The following is a 15,089-nucleotide window of genomic DNA, read 5'->3' as shown; positions in this document are numbered from 1 at the left end:
AAGAAAATATTTGCAATGTATCAAAAATAAACAACTAATATCCTTAACATGTAAAAAGTGTGTACAAATCAGTAAGACAAACAGGAAAAAAATGGGGAAAAATCATTAACAGTTAGTAGAAGAAATACAAATTTTCAATCAAGTACACAAATTATGTTTACCCCTACTAATTACCAAAATGCACTTTTTGAAAGTCACTTCCATACGTTGTATCACTTGGCATAATCTCTCTAAAGTGTAATTTGGCAATATGTCAAAGGGCTTCTAAGTATTTATCCTAAGGAATGGCTTCCTGATGTACATACAAGGATAGTAACAGCAATATCATTTAGGTAGAGAAATGTTAAAAATAATCTCAATGGTCAACAATTGGGAACGAATTTGTAAAATTACAGTAACTCTAAATAATGGAAGGCTATTTATCACCAAAAATCAAATTTTAAAAGAATATTTAACAACATGGGAAAATGTTCTCTATATATTAAGGTGGGGGGGAAGTATTAAGAAGGTTGGAATCTCAATTTTTTTAGCAAATGGGTTCAAAGGGGGAAAAATCAATGATGCGCATATGTATCTGTATACATATCTCTGAATCATGTGTACGCAGACCAACCCAGCCCAAACACCTAAAAATGTTCACAGTGGTTATTGCTGGATTGTGTGATTACAGGTGATTTTTATTTTCCTCTTTGTGTTTCTTTTTTTTTTCCACAAGGAACCACAGATAAAAACTCATGTTTAATTATTCAAAAAAAGGGACAATTGTCTTAAGGTATCTAAAACAAAATGGAAGTAGACAATGAAGTGTGATTAGTGAAGTGTGGTAGCAAGTGGCTGAGTTAATGATGAAGAGAGTGTATGTAAGTAGCTATGCAAGAAAAAAGGCATGGCAATGAACAAATATTAGCCCGGGACTTAACCTAATTGATTAATAACCTCAGATATTCTGGAACACACCTGAAACTGGCCTGGTTTAAAGAATTTTAAAACACTTAAATACCTGGTCAAAAATGGTTTTATTTATTTATTTTTAAAGTTTTTATTTGTCTGTTTGTTTATTGAGAGAGAGAGAGAGAGAGTGTGTGTGTGTGTGTGTGTGTGTGTGTGTGTGCCCGCATGCGTGCACGCGAGCTGAGGGAGGGGCAGAGATGGGGGGGAAGAAAGAATCTCAAGCCAACTCTGCGCTGAGCATGGAAGCTCAACTCCAAGGCTCCATCTCACAACCCTGAGATCATAACCTGAGCCGAAACCAAGAGTCAGATGCTTAACGAACTGCACCACCCAGGCGCCCCTAAAAATGCTTTTAAAAATTATTTTAAAAATATGTATAGTTGGTCATCTGAAGAAACTGGTTTATATTAGATGATTTGTATTTATTTTTAAATAAATATGCCCCTTTGAAATCTGTAAGACATTACTCTAAGTCTGATTAGAAAGAAACTATTACTCCACACACTCTCAGGTGCTTTAATTTAATGGCCTTCTATGACAAAAAAGAAAGAAAAAAAAAAGCGCATCCTTGATCTAGGAAAAGAGCATCTCAGAGTGATGAATTAGGTGAGAGTACAACAGTCATATGGCCATTCCCTCCAGAGGGAAATTCAAGTTTCATTACATCAAATTGGGCTTGAAATTGCAACTACTGCTCACAAATGTTAGTTTTTAATAGAATAAAATGTCATCTTGTGGGAATGACACTCTACAAACCTGGAGAAGTGTTTTCAAAACAAGGTTTTTTTTTTTTTTATTAGTATTACTAAATATAAATGTTCAACTGAGAACTGAGTCAGAGACTACATTCTCTAATTAAATTTTTATCCCGGAATAAAGACTAGACTTAGAAAGCAAGACTTCTAATCGGAGCAGCAGTAATTCCAACTGAAAACCAGGTTATATCAGTGATAACACTTACCTTTATCCATTTGGTTCCACTAACATAAGGCTCAGATAAAATGCTAGAATATTCTGATCCCAGACTCAACAGCCAGCTTTCTCTGACACCTCTCTTCACCTGGGCACTTCCTCATTCCATTTGCCTCCCATGCCCCTTCTCAGCCCAAATGGAGCTTGGAAAAACTGGTCAAGCTCCAGCTAGTCTGCATAATAAGTAAGGTGAAGGCACTTGGTGTTTTGCTTTGTTTTTAATAAATAATCTGTGTTCATTCTTGCAGGAGGGCAGTTTAACAAGAAGACTACGGGATTGTTTGGTGGGCTACAGAAGACATGGACTTACATGCAGTCCTACCCTTTGATTCCAACTTCTCTCTCCCCTCATAGAGACTTTTCTCCCTCCAACACAAAAGAAAATTACCAAAACTAAGACTAGGGCACCTGGGGGGCTCAGCTGGTTGAGCGACTGCCTTCGGCTCAGGTCATGATCCTGGAGTCCCGGGATCCAGTCCCACATCAGGCTCCCTGCTCAGCGGGGAGTCTGCTTCTCCCTCTGACCCTCCCCCCTCTCATGCTCTCTCCCTCTCAAACAAATAAATAAAATCTTAAAAAAAACAAAACAAAACTAAGACTAATGCTAACCAGACCTACTCAACATAGCTATCAGTCCCCACCACTTCCTTCATTAAGAAAATTCGCTGCTGGGCGCCTGGGTGGCTCAGTCGGTTAAGCGTCTGCCTTTGACTCAGGTCATGATCCCAGGGTCCTGGGATGCAGTCTAGCATCAGGCTCTCTGCTCAGTGGGGAGTCTGTTTCTCCCTCTGCCCCCTCCCATGCACACGTGCGCTCTCTCTCTCTCTCTCTCTCTCTCTCTCTCAGAAATAAATAAAATCTGAAAAACAAAATCTGCTGCCAAAAAGTTATGCATTTATGTTTAGCATAATATGATATGATTTCTATTTAATATAGATACACACGCGTTTGTGTATATGTATATACATAATACATTTATGTGTGTATCGTATACACACGCATGCACACAAGGCTCAAGGTCCTCATCTCTAGTGAACTCATAAAAGGCGGCAGACCACTGAACCTGGCATGGTGGAGCGTGGTGGAGGCGGGAAGGGCACCCTTCACTCCCCGGGACCACACACAGAGATTGTCATCACAACAAGCACCCCAGCCATGCCCAGGACTTTGGGCTTTGGTTTATTCCTTGCTGATTCATGACCCGATTAGCTGCTCACTAAAACTTTTATTTGAAAACCCTCGGTAGGATTCCACTCTGACGAAATGTTCTCTTGAGCGAATCTGGTTTTGCCACTATCTGAGGGGTTTCCCAAAACGTGGGATTTTCACCGCTAAGTGTGAGAGTCCTGGGCACAACCGGATGGCTGGTGGCTCTGCAAAGGTAACACAACAGGACCTACCACAAAAGGCCACTGTAAGGAAGAAATTCCATTTTGCAGCAAAGCACCCAGGACACAGCCTAGCAGACTGTATGAGATCCATAAATGTTCGTGATTATTATTGTTATCAGTATTACATCCGCATGGGGAAAGCAAAGAGCAGGCACTCATTTCTTTCCTGTTGGGTTTCGGTGGTTCAGGAGCTCATGAAATCCCTCGTGTTGCTCTAGGTAGACAAAGGATTCGCTGGGAGTGTAATTTCATCCTAGCATCCCTCCACAGAAATAGCAAGACTCCCTGAGGGCAGGTGCTCCCTCTGTCCCTCAGCACCACGCTCCGTGCTCCGGGGTGCCCATCACTGCTGTCCATTCTCCCATGTTCTATTCACAGAGCTCCGGCAAAGGGCAGGAAGTGACCAAGAGAGGAGCATCACGGAACAAGAGTAGCTAAACAGAGGCAGAAAGAAAGCCAGACACCTCACCAAAAAGCCATGGGATGGGATGTAAGACAACAAGAACTCACTACGGGATAAAAACAGCAGAAATAATGCAAACAGGGAGATGAGAAAGAATCAAATGGCTCAGAGAACAGGCGAGAGAAGCAAGCAGGATTGCCAAATGTTTTGGCAGCCATTTGGCTTAGGAGACTGATAAACTTATTAAAAAATTATAGTCAAAGAGACAGATCCAAACCTCCATATATCTCCATGGGAAACATCCAAAAAAATGTATGTTTGCAAATAGCAACTTCACCCATCTGTTGCAGTGTTGGTACATTTTCTCAGGAAAGAGCTGAGGGTCCATTAAAAGTCCCATGACACTGCAAAAATATTTGTCTGCTTCTGGCCGGTCACCTTTCACTCTGATACCTAGATGCCCTTCCTTAGCAAATCCCTGCAGAAGGCACAGCTGTTCCGGGCTGAGATTTTTCCCAAAGAACGCCACCTGACAACCCGTTCCCTCTACACGTCCTCACACAGGCATACCCAGGAGCTGCAAGGAGTGGAGACACAGTGCCTGCAGAACCAGTCCCTGCTAACTTGGACACTGTAGCTCTGAGGCTGCCCTCCTGTCCCTGGGAACATCAAAGCTTTCTTTGATGCACCTTCTCTGTTCCAGGAACTATTCTAGACACCAGGGAGAGAGCAGTGAGCCCTTCCTCATGGGGTCTACAGTCCAGTGGGGAGACAGACAACACGTCAACACATAAATATATATAAATATACATAAATATACACCATGCGGTCAGGTGATGTTATGGGTTGAATTTCATTCCCCTCTTCCAAATTCATGTGTTTAAGTCTTGTCCTAATCCATCCAAGCTGCTCTAACAAAGTACCATCGACTAGGTGGCTTCTAAACAACAGAAATTTATTTCTCACAGTTTTGGAGGCTGGAAGTCCAAGATCAAGGCGCTGGCAGATTTGGGGTCTGGTGCTATGTCTACCTGCTGTGTTCTTGCGGGGGTCAACGGAGCTTTCTGGGGTCTCTTTTATAAGACCACGAGTCTTATTCATGGGCCCTCTGCCCTTGTGCCTAATCACCTCCCAAAGGCCCCACCCCCCAAACAGGATCCCATTGGGGCTTAGGTGTCAACATATGAATCCCAGGGGGATACAAGCATTCAGACCATAGCAAGTGCTAAGCCCCAGGACCTCAGAATGTGACCTTATTTGGACATATGGTCTTTACAGGAGTAATCAAGTTAAAGTAAGGTCGTTAGGATGGGCCCTAATCTAATATGGCCAGTGTCCTTCTAAAAAGGGGAAGTACAGACACAGGGACAGACACACATACAAGAAAGATGACAGAAGAGTCACAGGGAGGAGACAGTCATCTGCGAGGCAAGGAGAGAGGCCCGGAGCAGACGCCCCCTCACAGCCCTCAGGAAGAACCAACCCTGCCGGCACCTTGATCTTGGACTTCCAGTCTCCAGTCTTCCAGTCTCTGTGCTCAATACACTTCTGTTGAAGCTACCCAGTTGCTGGTACTTTGTTACAACAGCCCCACAAGCTAATTGAGGTGATGAGAAGCACTTTGAGGGAAGACAAAAGAGCCCGAGGGTCCCAAGGCATATTTTTACACAGGTGCTTACACTTAGTGCATTTTATGTCCAAGTCAAGTGGCGGACTATATTGCTCCTTTAAAGATTTTCATTTCCCTCGATATTCCCCCTTTCCTTTTCTTCTCAACCACCCACCATAAATTCTATCTACTCCCTTTGAGATTATGGGACATGGATTCAGAGTTGTCCGGGCAAGAGTCAAGGTTTTCCAAAGATCCGTCCACACTCTATCATGCCCGATGCCCATGACCCAAGCACAGTAGGAGCCGGATGTCAGAATACCACGCCCAGTCGAAGGTCATGGTTGTAGAACCAGCCTGCCTGATCTGAGTGTAATCTGCAATTTTAGCCCAATCAGCACAGGTGCTAGCAAACCAAGGCAGCCCAAATCCTCATCCCAACAATGCAGAGCAAACAAAAGCAGTGGCTCTTAACATCTGGGGGTAAAAAACTCCTTTTAGAATCCAATGAAAGCCAAGGACCCTCTCCCCAGAAATATATAATTATCCACATACAATTTGTAAGGGGTCATGGACCTACAAAGTTCATCTATGGTCCCTCTCTAATTAGTGGGATCCAGGGAAACAACTTCTGCGGTGGCAAGAATCACCAAGAAACAAAGCCAAAGAATAAACAGGGAGCAGGAGAAGATGGACAAGGCTGCAAAACAGATCACTGAAAGAGGACTGATCTCCTTAATATATAATATGTACCTAGAAATCAATAAGAAAAAGACACAAAGCCCAGGGGAAAATGGTGAACAGACAGGAGCAGTGAACAGAAATATATGCAAATTGTTGTTAAACATGAAAATATACTCAACTCACTTGTAAATAAGAGGAGCTATAAATAAAACTGGATACCCATGTTTAACCTACAAAACCAGCAAAGATCCAAACATTTAAAGAGGGCCTTGTATTGACAAAGCTATGGAAAGATACACCCACGGCAGGTTAACGTGTACAGAAACTGGGATAACCTCTATGGAAGGCAATTTGACAACAGTTATTGATAGTTAAAACAATCATACCCTTTTACCTAAGGCTAGGAATTGATCCCTCAGATATGCCCGAGACATTTACAAAATAACCAACGGGCACAGATGTTTACTGCTGCAGTTTGAGAATGACAAAAAATTCCATACAACCTAAATGTCCCTTCTTTAAATGTCTTTAATTCTTTAAATAACATCCTCTGAGTTAACCAACAAGGAATGATACAGCAAATATGTTAGCTCCATCTGATGAATAAAATGCAGTAATTAAAAATAATGAGGCACGCCTGGGTGGCTCAGTCGGTTGAGCATCTGCCTTCCACTCAGGTCATGATCCCGGGGTCTTTGGATGGAGCTCCATGAGCCCCACATCAGGCTCCCTGCTCAGCGGAAAGCCTGCTTCTCCCTGCCTCTCTCCTCCACTTGTGCTCTCTTTTGCTATTTCTCTCTCTCAAATAAGTGAATAAAATCTTTTAAAAAAAAATGAGGCAATCCTATATAGTTTTGGGGGAAGGATGCACAACACATATATTACTAAGTGAAAAAAAGCAAGACACTCAACAGCATGTACGGTGTACACCTCTCTATACCTACATTTACAAATGTGTATGAACACTTTCAGGCACAGAGAGCATCTTCGGAAGGATACACAGGAAACTAGAAACAGGGGTGCCTCCGGGGAGAGAAAGGAACCAGCTGCTGAGGCACACCGGTGAGGGGCAGAATGACCTCTTACTACATACCCTCCCGAAACCTTTGAATTTAAGAACCTGGGTCTGTATGAACTACACCAAAACTTAACCAAACGAATCCTAAAACACACAAAAATTATTAAAAACCAAAAAGAAGCCAGTAATTAGGAAGTGCATAGCTAAGGAGGGCAGGGCCAGCAGGGTGAGGTGGTAAGATGTTAAGAAATAGGGGCGCCTGGGTGGCTCAGTCGTTGAGCGTCTGCCTTCGGCTCAGGTCATGGTCCCAGGGTCCTGGGATCGAGCCCCGCATCGGGCTCCCGGCTCGGCGGGAAGCCTGCTTCTCCCTCTCCCACTCCCCCTGCTTGTGTTCCCTCTCTCACCATGTCTCTCTCTGTCAAATAAATAAAATCTTTAAAAAAAAAAACACAAAACATGTTAAGAAACAGCTCTGACCCAAGTAGTCTTTTGTCCACCGGAATGTCCCGAATCATTAACTCTAACCGACAATAGCCCAGTTTCCCACAACTGCTTCAAGAACTTTTCCCACGACCCAGGGGAGGGAGGGTCCCTCCTACTGTCTCTGAACTAGGCGCACTGGTCAACAAGTTAGTCAAACTCCGCTGACACCAAGTTTTCCAGAGAAAACAACACATAAAAGTATCCTAAAAGTACCCCACACACACATCAGGGCCCCCAAGAATTCCAACCGAAGAGAAACATGAGGCCAGAATATTTCCCAGGACACGGAGTTTGGTGTGTAGACCTTGCTGATGCACCCTCATTTCAGGGTGACAGGGATCACAACTGGGTCAGCAAGGTGGGGCGGGGAAGCTGCCCACTTTCTTTATGGAAGCAGCCTGGACTCAGATTAAGACTCCCTCCCAGCTGGGCCCTGGTCCTGTCTCCCCCAGTAAAGCCAGTGAGCTGCAGACGCGAGGCTGCCTCCCAGCTTCCAGCTTCTAGCTGCAAGCAACGGCCCCGCCCCCAACGGCCCTCAGCAAGTGCCCAAGGTCATGCCCCCTTCCCAGGGCAGCCCCCATCCAATGACGGGTCCCCTCACTCCAACCTGGACCCCTGTGTAGGACCATGTCAGCGGCAGGGTCTGCTGTGCCCCTCCCCACCCCTCCCCCTCCCAAGTACCGGTGTACGTATACTCCCCGAGACCATATTCTTCTCCGGCTCAAGGCCTGCTTCCCAGGAAACCCCAAGCAACACAAGCCTAACAGTCTTCAGAGGCGCTGCGAGCGGCACCGTGTCCCACAAAACACATGTTCGAGTCCTACCCCCGGTACTTGTGAGTGGCACCTTATTGGAAATGGCACCTTTGCATATGTAATCAAGTGAAGATGAGGTCCTACTGGATTATGGTCAACCCTAAATCCAATGACTGGTGTTCTTATGAGGAGAGGGAGATTTGGAGACAGAGGGGACACACAGAAGGATGGAGGCCACGTGAAGACGCAGGCAGAGCCTGGAGCGGTGCAGCCACAAGCCAAGGAATGCCAAGGACTGGCGGTAAGCACCAGAAGCCAGAAGCGACAAGGAAGGATCCTCCCCTAGAGTCTCCAGAGGGAGCACGGCCCTGCTGACACCTGGAGATGGGACTCCTGGCCTTCAGAACTGGGAGGGAATAGCCACCCAGTTTATGGTTATTTGTGACGCAGCTCTAACAGGAGAGAAGTAAAGGTCAGAGAGGAAAATCTACTAAGGCACTCCTCTACGTCATCCCTACAGGTAAGAACCCCAGCAAGTGGGTTCTCACCTGCTCAGCGCCACTGCAAACCTGTAGTAAGAAAATCCAGGGAGGACCCCGGATAAACCACAAAACACACTACACCACCCCCCTGAGAGCTGGTCCTTGTGATCAAGGAGAGGCAGTAACCCTCCCTTCCTCCCTCTGTACAGGTTATCAGCCTCCTCGGGTCCTATTCAGGCCCCGGGGCTCACCTCCTTCCTACTGGTCATCTTTTTGAGAGCATCTTTAAAGAGCTCGCACCAGTTTGCTAAAAATAAGGCTTGCACACTTCTCTATGCATTTCCATTAGCCAAGAGAGCAGGTCACTGGGTTACCATGAATAATCGAGACAGGGGTGTTATGTCCCAAGGGAAACGATAGTTTGTGCCCAAACCACCTGGTCACCGAAGGCACTTGGCCTGCCCATCTCTCCGGGCAGATGCAGCTGCCGCCGTCCTCCCCCTCCCCCACCTTCTGGAAGATCCCCACCAGGATGGCTGACTGCCATGCCTCCCTGGAGCAGAACGCTGTCGTCGAACCCAGCCTGTATGGTGAGTCAACACCTGCAGAGAAAATTTAGGGTTGTACGGCTCTTCGCGGGCCCCGCGCAGCCCTGTTGTGCCGATTCCTAAGCTCCCTTTGAAGTCCACGGGACCTGCGCATCGGTGAACACTAAGAACTGAGCCCTACGTGCCAATTTCCACCATTCACACGTACTTCAAAAAGATGAGACGGGGCAGGAAGTTCAAAAAGGATGTGCCCGCAACTGCAGCATGCAATCTCAGAAATTATAGGCACTGCCTTGTCACGCACGCCACACTGAGCAGGTGCTTTTGCCAAACGCCTCCTTCTTGCCAAGAAATTCCTGCTGCGGATTAATAGGAATTTCCAGTTCTCTAATCATTTCTTGTTCCTCGGAGCTGTTACCCCTACATTTCCTAGCACTTCAAAAAAATTTATATATATATATATATACATATATACACACAGGATTTAGCACCTGTTTGTTTCAGAAATACTTTCTAAAAACAGATCTGCCAAAAGGCCATCTCTAAAATTAGTCATATTTCCTGTTCTGCAAAACATAGTAAATCGTATTTTTAGTAACTCCTTCACTCCAGGTATCTGGCACTGTCGTGCTCCAAGCATAATTATTGGCAACTTACTAAGCAGGCAACCCTTATTTTTAGCCCCAAAATAGCTCCAACAAAAGTGATAAACAGGCTTATTTTTTTTAAACCAAGGGTTAGAACAAGATATTTAAACCTCTTAACCAATCATTTATGTACCCAACTTTGCATCTCAGAAAGACTTAATCACAAAAGGAGGTCCTTTGTGGCATCAACCCCTGCCCCCTTTTTTGCAGCTTTGCTTCTGAAACCAGCCCCCTACCTGAGATGTACCTTGCTTTTCACTGTCAGCCTTTCCGACTTTCTTTTAGCACGTTTTTTTTTAAAAATGTAACAATAACCAATTATGTGCCATAAACGATGCATTTCATAGGTATCATGGACCAATTTCAGGGGCAGCAAGCACAACCTCTCTGGGTCTTTCAAAGTCATCACTCAATATCCCCCTTCAGCAACTTTGCTCTTTGTCTCAAAGCCACAGTGAATACTCTTCAAAATCTGATTTTGTGGTGCCTTTTCCTCCTCCAATCGTCAGTTTCCTGTAGTCGCAGACACCCTGGCCTAAGAACATACCGTTAGGAGTCTCACATGACCGAGGGAATTATTTATTTTTAAAGCCATATTAACAGAGACGACATCCACTCAAAGCTAAAGGAGGACAAAAACAGGTATCACCCAAACCCATTCTCTCTTTTCAAGCAGCAACAGGACCATCTAGATCCAAATGACTTTCAAACAGGCAACTTCAGAGGGCAGGCAGGCGAAAATACTGTCCAGCAGACAGCGGTGACCGAAGGAAGCTTCTTGATGAGGTAGGATTGAAGCCTGAGATGAAAGTCAGGAAAAAGTGGTTTTCTGTCATCTCCCAACTGCAATTCCCAGCAAGCCGTGGAGGGTGTGGTCAGATCTTTTTGGAAATGTGCACTGAGTCGAAATGTAACACACACACACACACACACACACACACACACCCCCAGTGTCCTAAACCAGCGGTACTCTAGATTTGGCCACAAATCACCCAAATTTGCATAGTTTGAGATTGCAACTGTGAGGCAGGCCAAACGTGGGGACCCTCTCTTCTACCCTTTCTCCATCCCACCTTTCAGCTTTTGCATGAACTGATTCCCCACCACAAGCTGCCCCGGATCCTGCCACTTGGGGGATGGTACAGGGCCATGCATTCACTTCTTACTACAGTGTCCGTGACTTAATTTCCCTCCCGCTGTGGTCTATGTCCCTTTAAAAAAGGAAGACAAGGATAAAAGTGAAGGGCTCTATCTAAAGTATGCACCCCAAAAAAAGGGGGCACTACTGGGGGGAGAGGCTCTCCCGGGCCCTTCATATCACCCACTGGGGAGGGACACCTCACTTCCCCTCCCCCGGGGTACTGTCACCTCAAGGTCTCCCCTTGCTAGGTTCACATAAGTACCCCTTCGCCAGCCTGAAAACCCTCTTACCAGCTCCCCTTGTAAAAAGAGGGCTGCATATAGCAGAAGATTGACTTCACCTGTGTTTGGGTTCAGTAAGACAATATCCAGAACACAAGTGTGGATGGGGGCTCACGAACTCGGTCATCCTTCCCAAAGTCATGCATGCAGTGCACGCGCGCTCACACGCACACGCACATTTTAATCTCTGTGCTCTGCCAAAACCCTAATCTACTAGGTTAAGCGTTAAAGGTGTTGGATTTGGGAGATAAAAGCTATGAATGACACCCATTGTTTCCTTAAAGCTGGCAATTAAGTGAACTAAAATCCAGGTTTCTCATGATGCTTGTACTCCCTGAAGCACTGATTCTCATGGCTAGAGCCAATCGGGTAGTCGAGAATGACAACCTGACAGGCAGTTAATGGTCCCCTCCCCTGGCTGAGACGAGGTGAGATTCATTTAAGAAAGATAAGACAAGGGGCGCCTGGGGTGGCTCAGTCAGTTGGGTGTCTGACTCTTGATTTCAGCTCCGGTCATGATCCCAGGGTCGTGGGTTCAAGCCTCCCGCGGGCTCTGCTTAGCAGGGAGTCCGCTTGAGATTCTCTCTCTCCTCCTCCCTCTGCCCCTCCCCCCAGCTTACTTGCACTCTCTCTCTCTTTCTAAAATAAATAAAGTCTTCAAGAAAGAAAGAAAGAAAGATAAGACGAGAGAGAAAGGACATGGACACCTAGGGGGTGCAAAAGGCTCCTCATTTGGACCCCGTTTGGGCAAGAACTCCCTGCTCTCCAGGTTGTCCCTGTGGGCCCAGCACAGAGCTCTAGAAGCCCCGAGTAGGGCCTGAGCTCGGAGCGCATCCTCGCCCAGTTCAGCCAAGGCCAACAGCCTTGTCTTATGAAGCCAAACTGCACCGGTGAGGAGCCAGAGACCCAACAGGGCATGGGAAAGTGGAGAGAAGCCAGGAGAGGCTGAGCGGCGGGGCAGGCGAGATGCATGCGCTCGTAATGTTGGCCATATGCCGTCAGTATAAAGTCTCGTCTCTTTTTTGCTAAGTTTCAAGCGGGAACATGCACAACCAGGACTGAACCCTATACGTTTCAAAGGAAAACAAAGTTCTACTACCCATGCCACAGGAATTTACCCAGGCATGGGGAAGTGAGCCCACTGTAGCTAGCGAGGGGGACCTCGGCCGTGCACCCCGGCCGGATGTGTCAGTTGGCCAGCCCACTGCAAAACCAAAGGATTGGAAAGTATGCTGTGCTTGCTCTCTTTGGACTAGAATGAGGTTAGGAGTGTTTTTCCTTCTTCTTTGAAGACTTAATTCAGTGAGTTCATTCTGCACACTCCCTTTTTACATGGAAATTCAAGCAAGAGGCACTTTTTAAACTACTCGCTCTAATTCCACCTACCTAAAACAAACGTACCCCACTGGAGCATGAGCAGCTTAGGAATAGAGGACAAATGACAAGGTGATAGGGACCTGCACTCAAATGCGAGGGGCCTCAGGACCCAGTAGGGAAAGGAGGAGGGAAACCAAAGTTAGGTGAGGCTGGGGACAGCTCGCCCCAGAATCAGAGCTCCACAGTACGGCACTCCCAGGAACTCCCAGGCCGGGTAGAGGATCTCAGGTCAGTGGGCAGAAGGGTAGGTAGGAAGCCTACAGGCCCCTCTCCCCGGATGTGCTGATGCCTCCCTGATGAATGAGTCACCAAAAGGGGCTGCTCCCTGGCCAGTGCTGAGAGACTCCAAGCCTTGGAGGTGGGGGGGGGGGCAGGGGAGGAGGGGGAGCCTTGAGTCTGAGATGACCAGAAGTTTGCCCCAAACTTGGGCAGCTGCCAGGCAGCCTCACCACTTGGGATGACCCAGTGTCTGGGCCACTCCCCTGCAAAAATAAGTCATCCTATCTTGAGTTTCTTCTCACAGATCCAAGTTACAACTTAGATCTCCCTCAGCAAAGCTTGGCAAGGGTTCACAACCATCTAACTTCTCACAAGTCTGGAGAGGGTGCCCCTTTGGGTCTCTGGGGATCTTCCTTCGCTTTCCCTTCTTCCAGGAAGATATGAAGGCACCTCCCAACCCTGAAGCTTGGGGATATCAGTGTGTAGTTCTGTACCGGCCTGAGCAGGGGCCTTACTGCAGCTCCTACCCAGTGGCTGAAGAGAGTGGAGGAGGGATGGAGGGAAGGAGACCGGAATGGGTAGGGAATGGAGGGGTGGGTGAGATCGGAAAGCAGGGGTGGGAGGGAATGGGTGGGTGGAAGAGGGGCCGGAAAACCTTCACCTGAGCACGAAAAACTTCCCTAGCTGCCCCAGCCTACAGGTGTAAAATGTCCCCGGGGTCTCGGCCTTCACCCACCTCCTAAGCCCGGGAGAGGAATCAGATTCTAAGCTTCCCCAAGGGCTGGCTAACCGGCTCCCCCACTCAAAACGTAATGGCCCACGCAACACAATGGTCTGGCTCCAGCCCCTCGACTGACGTGGGGCTCCTATGGGCCCCAAGAACAGAGCACCTCCACCATCCCCCGCGCTGGTGTCCACCAGGCGGCGCTCTTCGAGGAGCAAAAAGGCTGCGGCTGGCTTAGTGGGTAAACCAGCCGCCCCCCCCAGGGCAGCCGACCCCAGACCGCCCCTCCGGCCAAGCCGGTAAGCCCGCCGCGGGGGCGTGCGCGCGCGTTGGCCTCGTCCCCTCTTTCAACCCGCAAGGAAAGGCAGGCGGAGGGGACGTGCAGGGCCGGGACGACGCAGCCGGACTCCCGGTGCAGTGCTCCCGGCAGGGTCCCCCGCCGCTCCTCCCGCCCCGAGGGCCGGGGACCCCGCGCCCCGGGCGGCTCACCTTCTCTCCGGTCAGCACGTGCAGCCCCTCGCGCACCTTGGCGAAGGAGCCCTCGCCCAGCTTCCTGCTGCCGATGAGGTAGTTGCCCACTCGCTTGTGGTGCTGGAAGTCGCGGAGCCGCTCGCGGGGCACGCCGCTCACCCAGGCCGGCAGGAAACTTCCCTCGCAGGCCGCCGCCGGCCTGGCCGCGTCCTCGGCGCCGCCGCCGCCGCCCCCGGGCGCCGCCGGCTCGCCCAGCAGCCCGTCCCCGGCCGCCGCCGGCATCGCGCTCGACCGCCGCCCGCCGGCTCCGCTCGGCTCCCGCGCTCGCAGCTCCTCGGCCGCCGCCTCCGGCTGTCCGGGCTCCTCCCGCCGCCGCCCTGGGCCCGGCCCCGCCCGGGCCGCGTCTCCCGCGCCCCCGGGCCGCCGCCGAGCGCCGAGCGCAGACAATAGCGGGCGACCGGGGACCGGGGACCCGCCCCCAAGAAGTTCTTCTTCAGAGGGTCGCCCGGGCCCCTGCCAGCACCCCGGGGACCCCGACCGGGTCCCGTCCGGCGGCTGATGACAGTCGCGCCCCGCTAGCGGGCGCGGGGAGCCGGGGGGTGGCGGGGGGGGAGGGGGGCGCGGTCGGGTGCCGGGTGCCGGGTCCCGGAGCCCCGGCGCGTCCGCAGCCTCCGCTCTGCCGCCGCCGGCTGGCCCGCACGGGCTCGGAGCCGGCTCGCTCGTCCTAGCTGCGCGCCGGGGGACGGCTCCCGCCCGAGAGCGGCGCGCGGCGGGCTGCAGGCGCCCTCTGGAAGGCAGCAGAAGAAAGCCCCATTCAGTTTGAATTCGCAGAAATTCAATCCGGTCGCGGGCGGCGGGAACAGATGCGAGCTCCACTCCGCAGTCTGTGCACTTTCAAATCCCTCGTAGCCCCTCCTTCGCCGCGCGCAACAG

The 15,089-nt window shown here is 49.3% G+C and overlaps 1 protein-coding gene across 1 annotated transcript in view; it reads right to left on the bottom strand.

Annotated features, from left to right (window-relative positions):
- The window catches only part of HUNK (hormonally up-regulated Neu-associated kinase), a 101,459-nt gene extending 87,021 nt beyond the window's left edge, over positions 1-14,438 (bottom strand). The window contains exon 1 of the mRNA XM_027581720.2: positions 14,175-14,438. Coding sequence (XP_027437521.1) covers positions 14,175-14,438 — 264 coding nt within the window. The remainder of the gene's footprint in view (positions 1-14,174) is intronic.
- Between the last annotated feature and the right edge of the window lie 651 nt (positions 14,439-15,089).

Source organism: Zalophus californianus, chromosome 1, assembly GCF_009762305.2.
Source record: "Zalophus californianus isolate mZalCal1 chromosome 1, mZalCal1.pri.v2, whole genome shotgun sequence".
NCBI lineage: Eukaryota > Metazoa > Chordata > Mammalia > Carnivora > Otariidae > Zalophus > Zalophus californianus.
The sequence above is the reverse complement of the archived record's forward strand: the minus strand, read 5'-3'. Positions and strand labels throughout refer to the sequence as shown.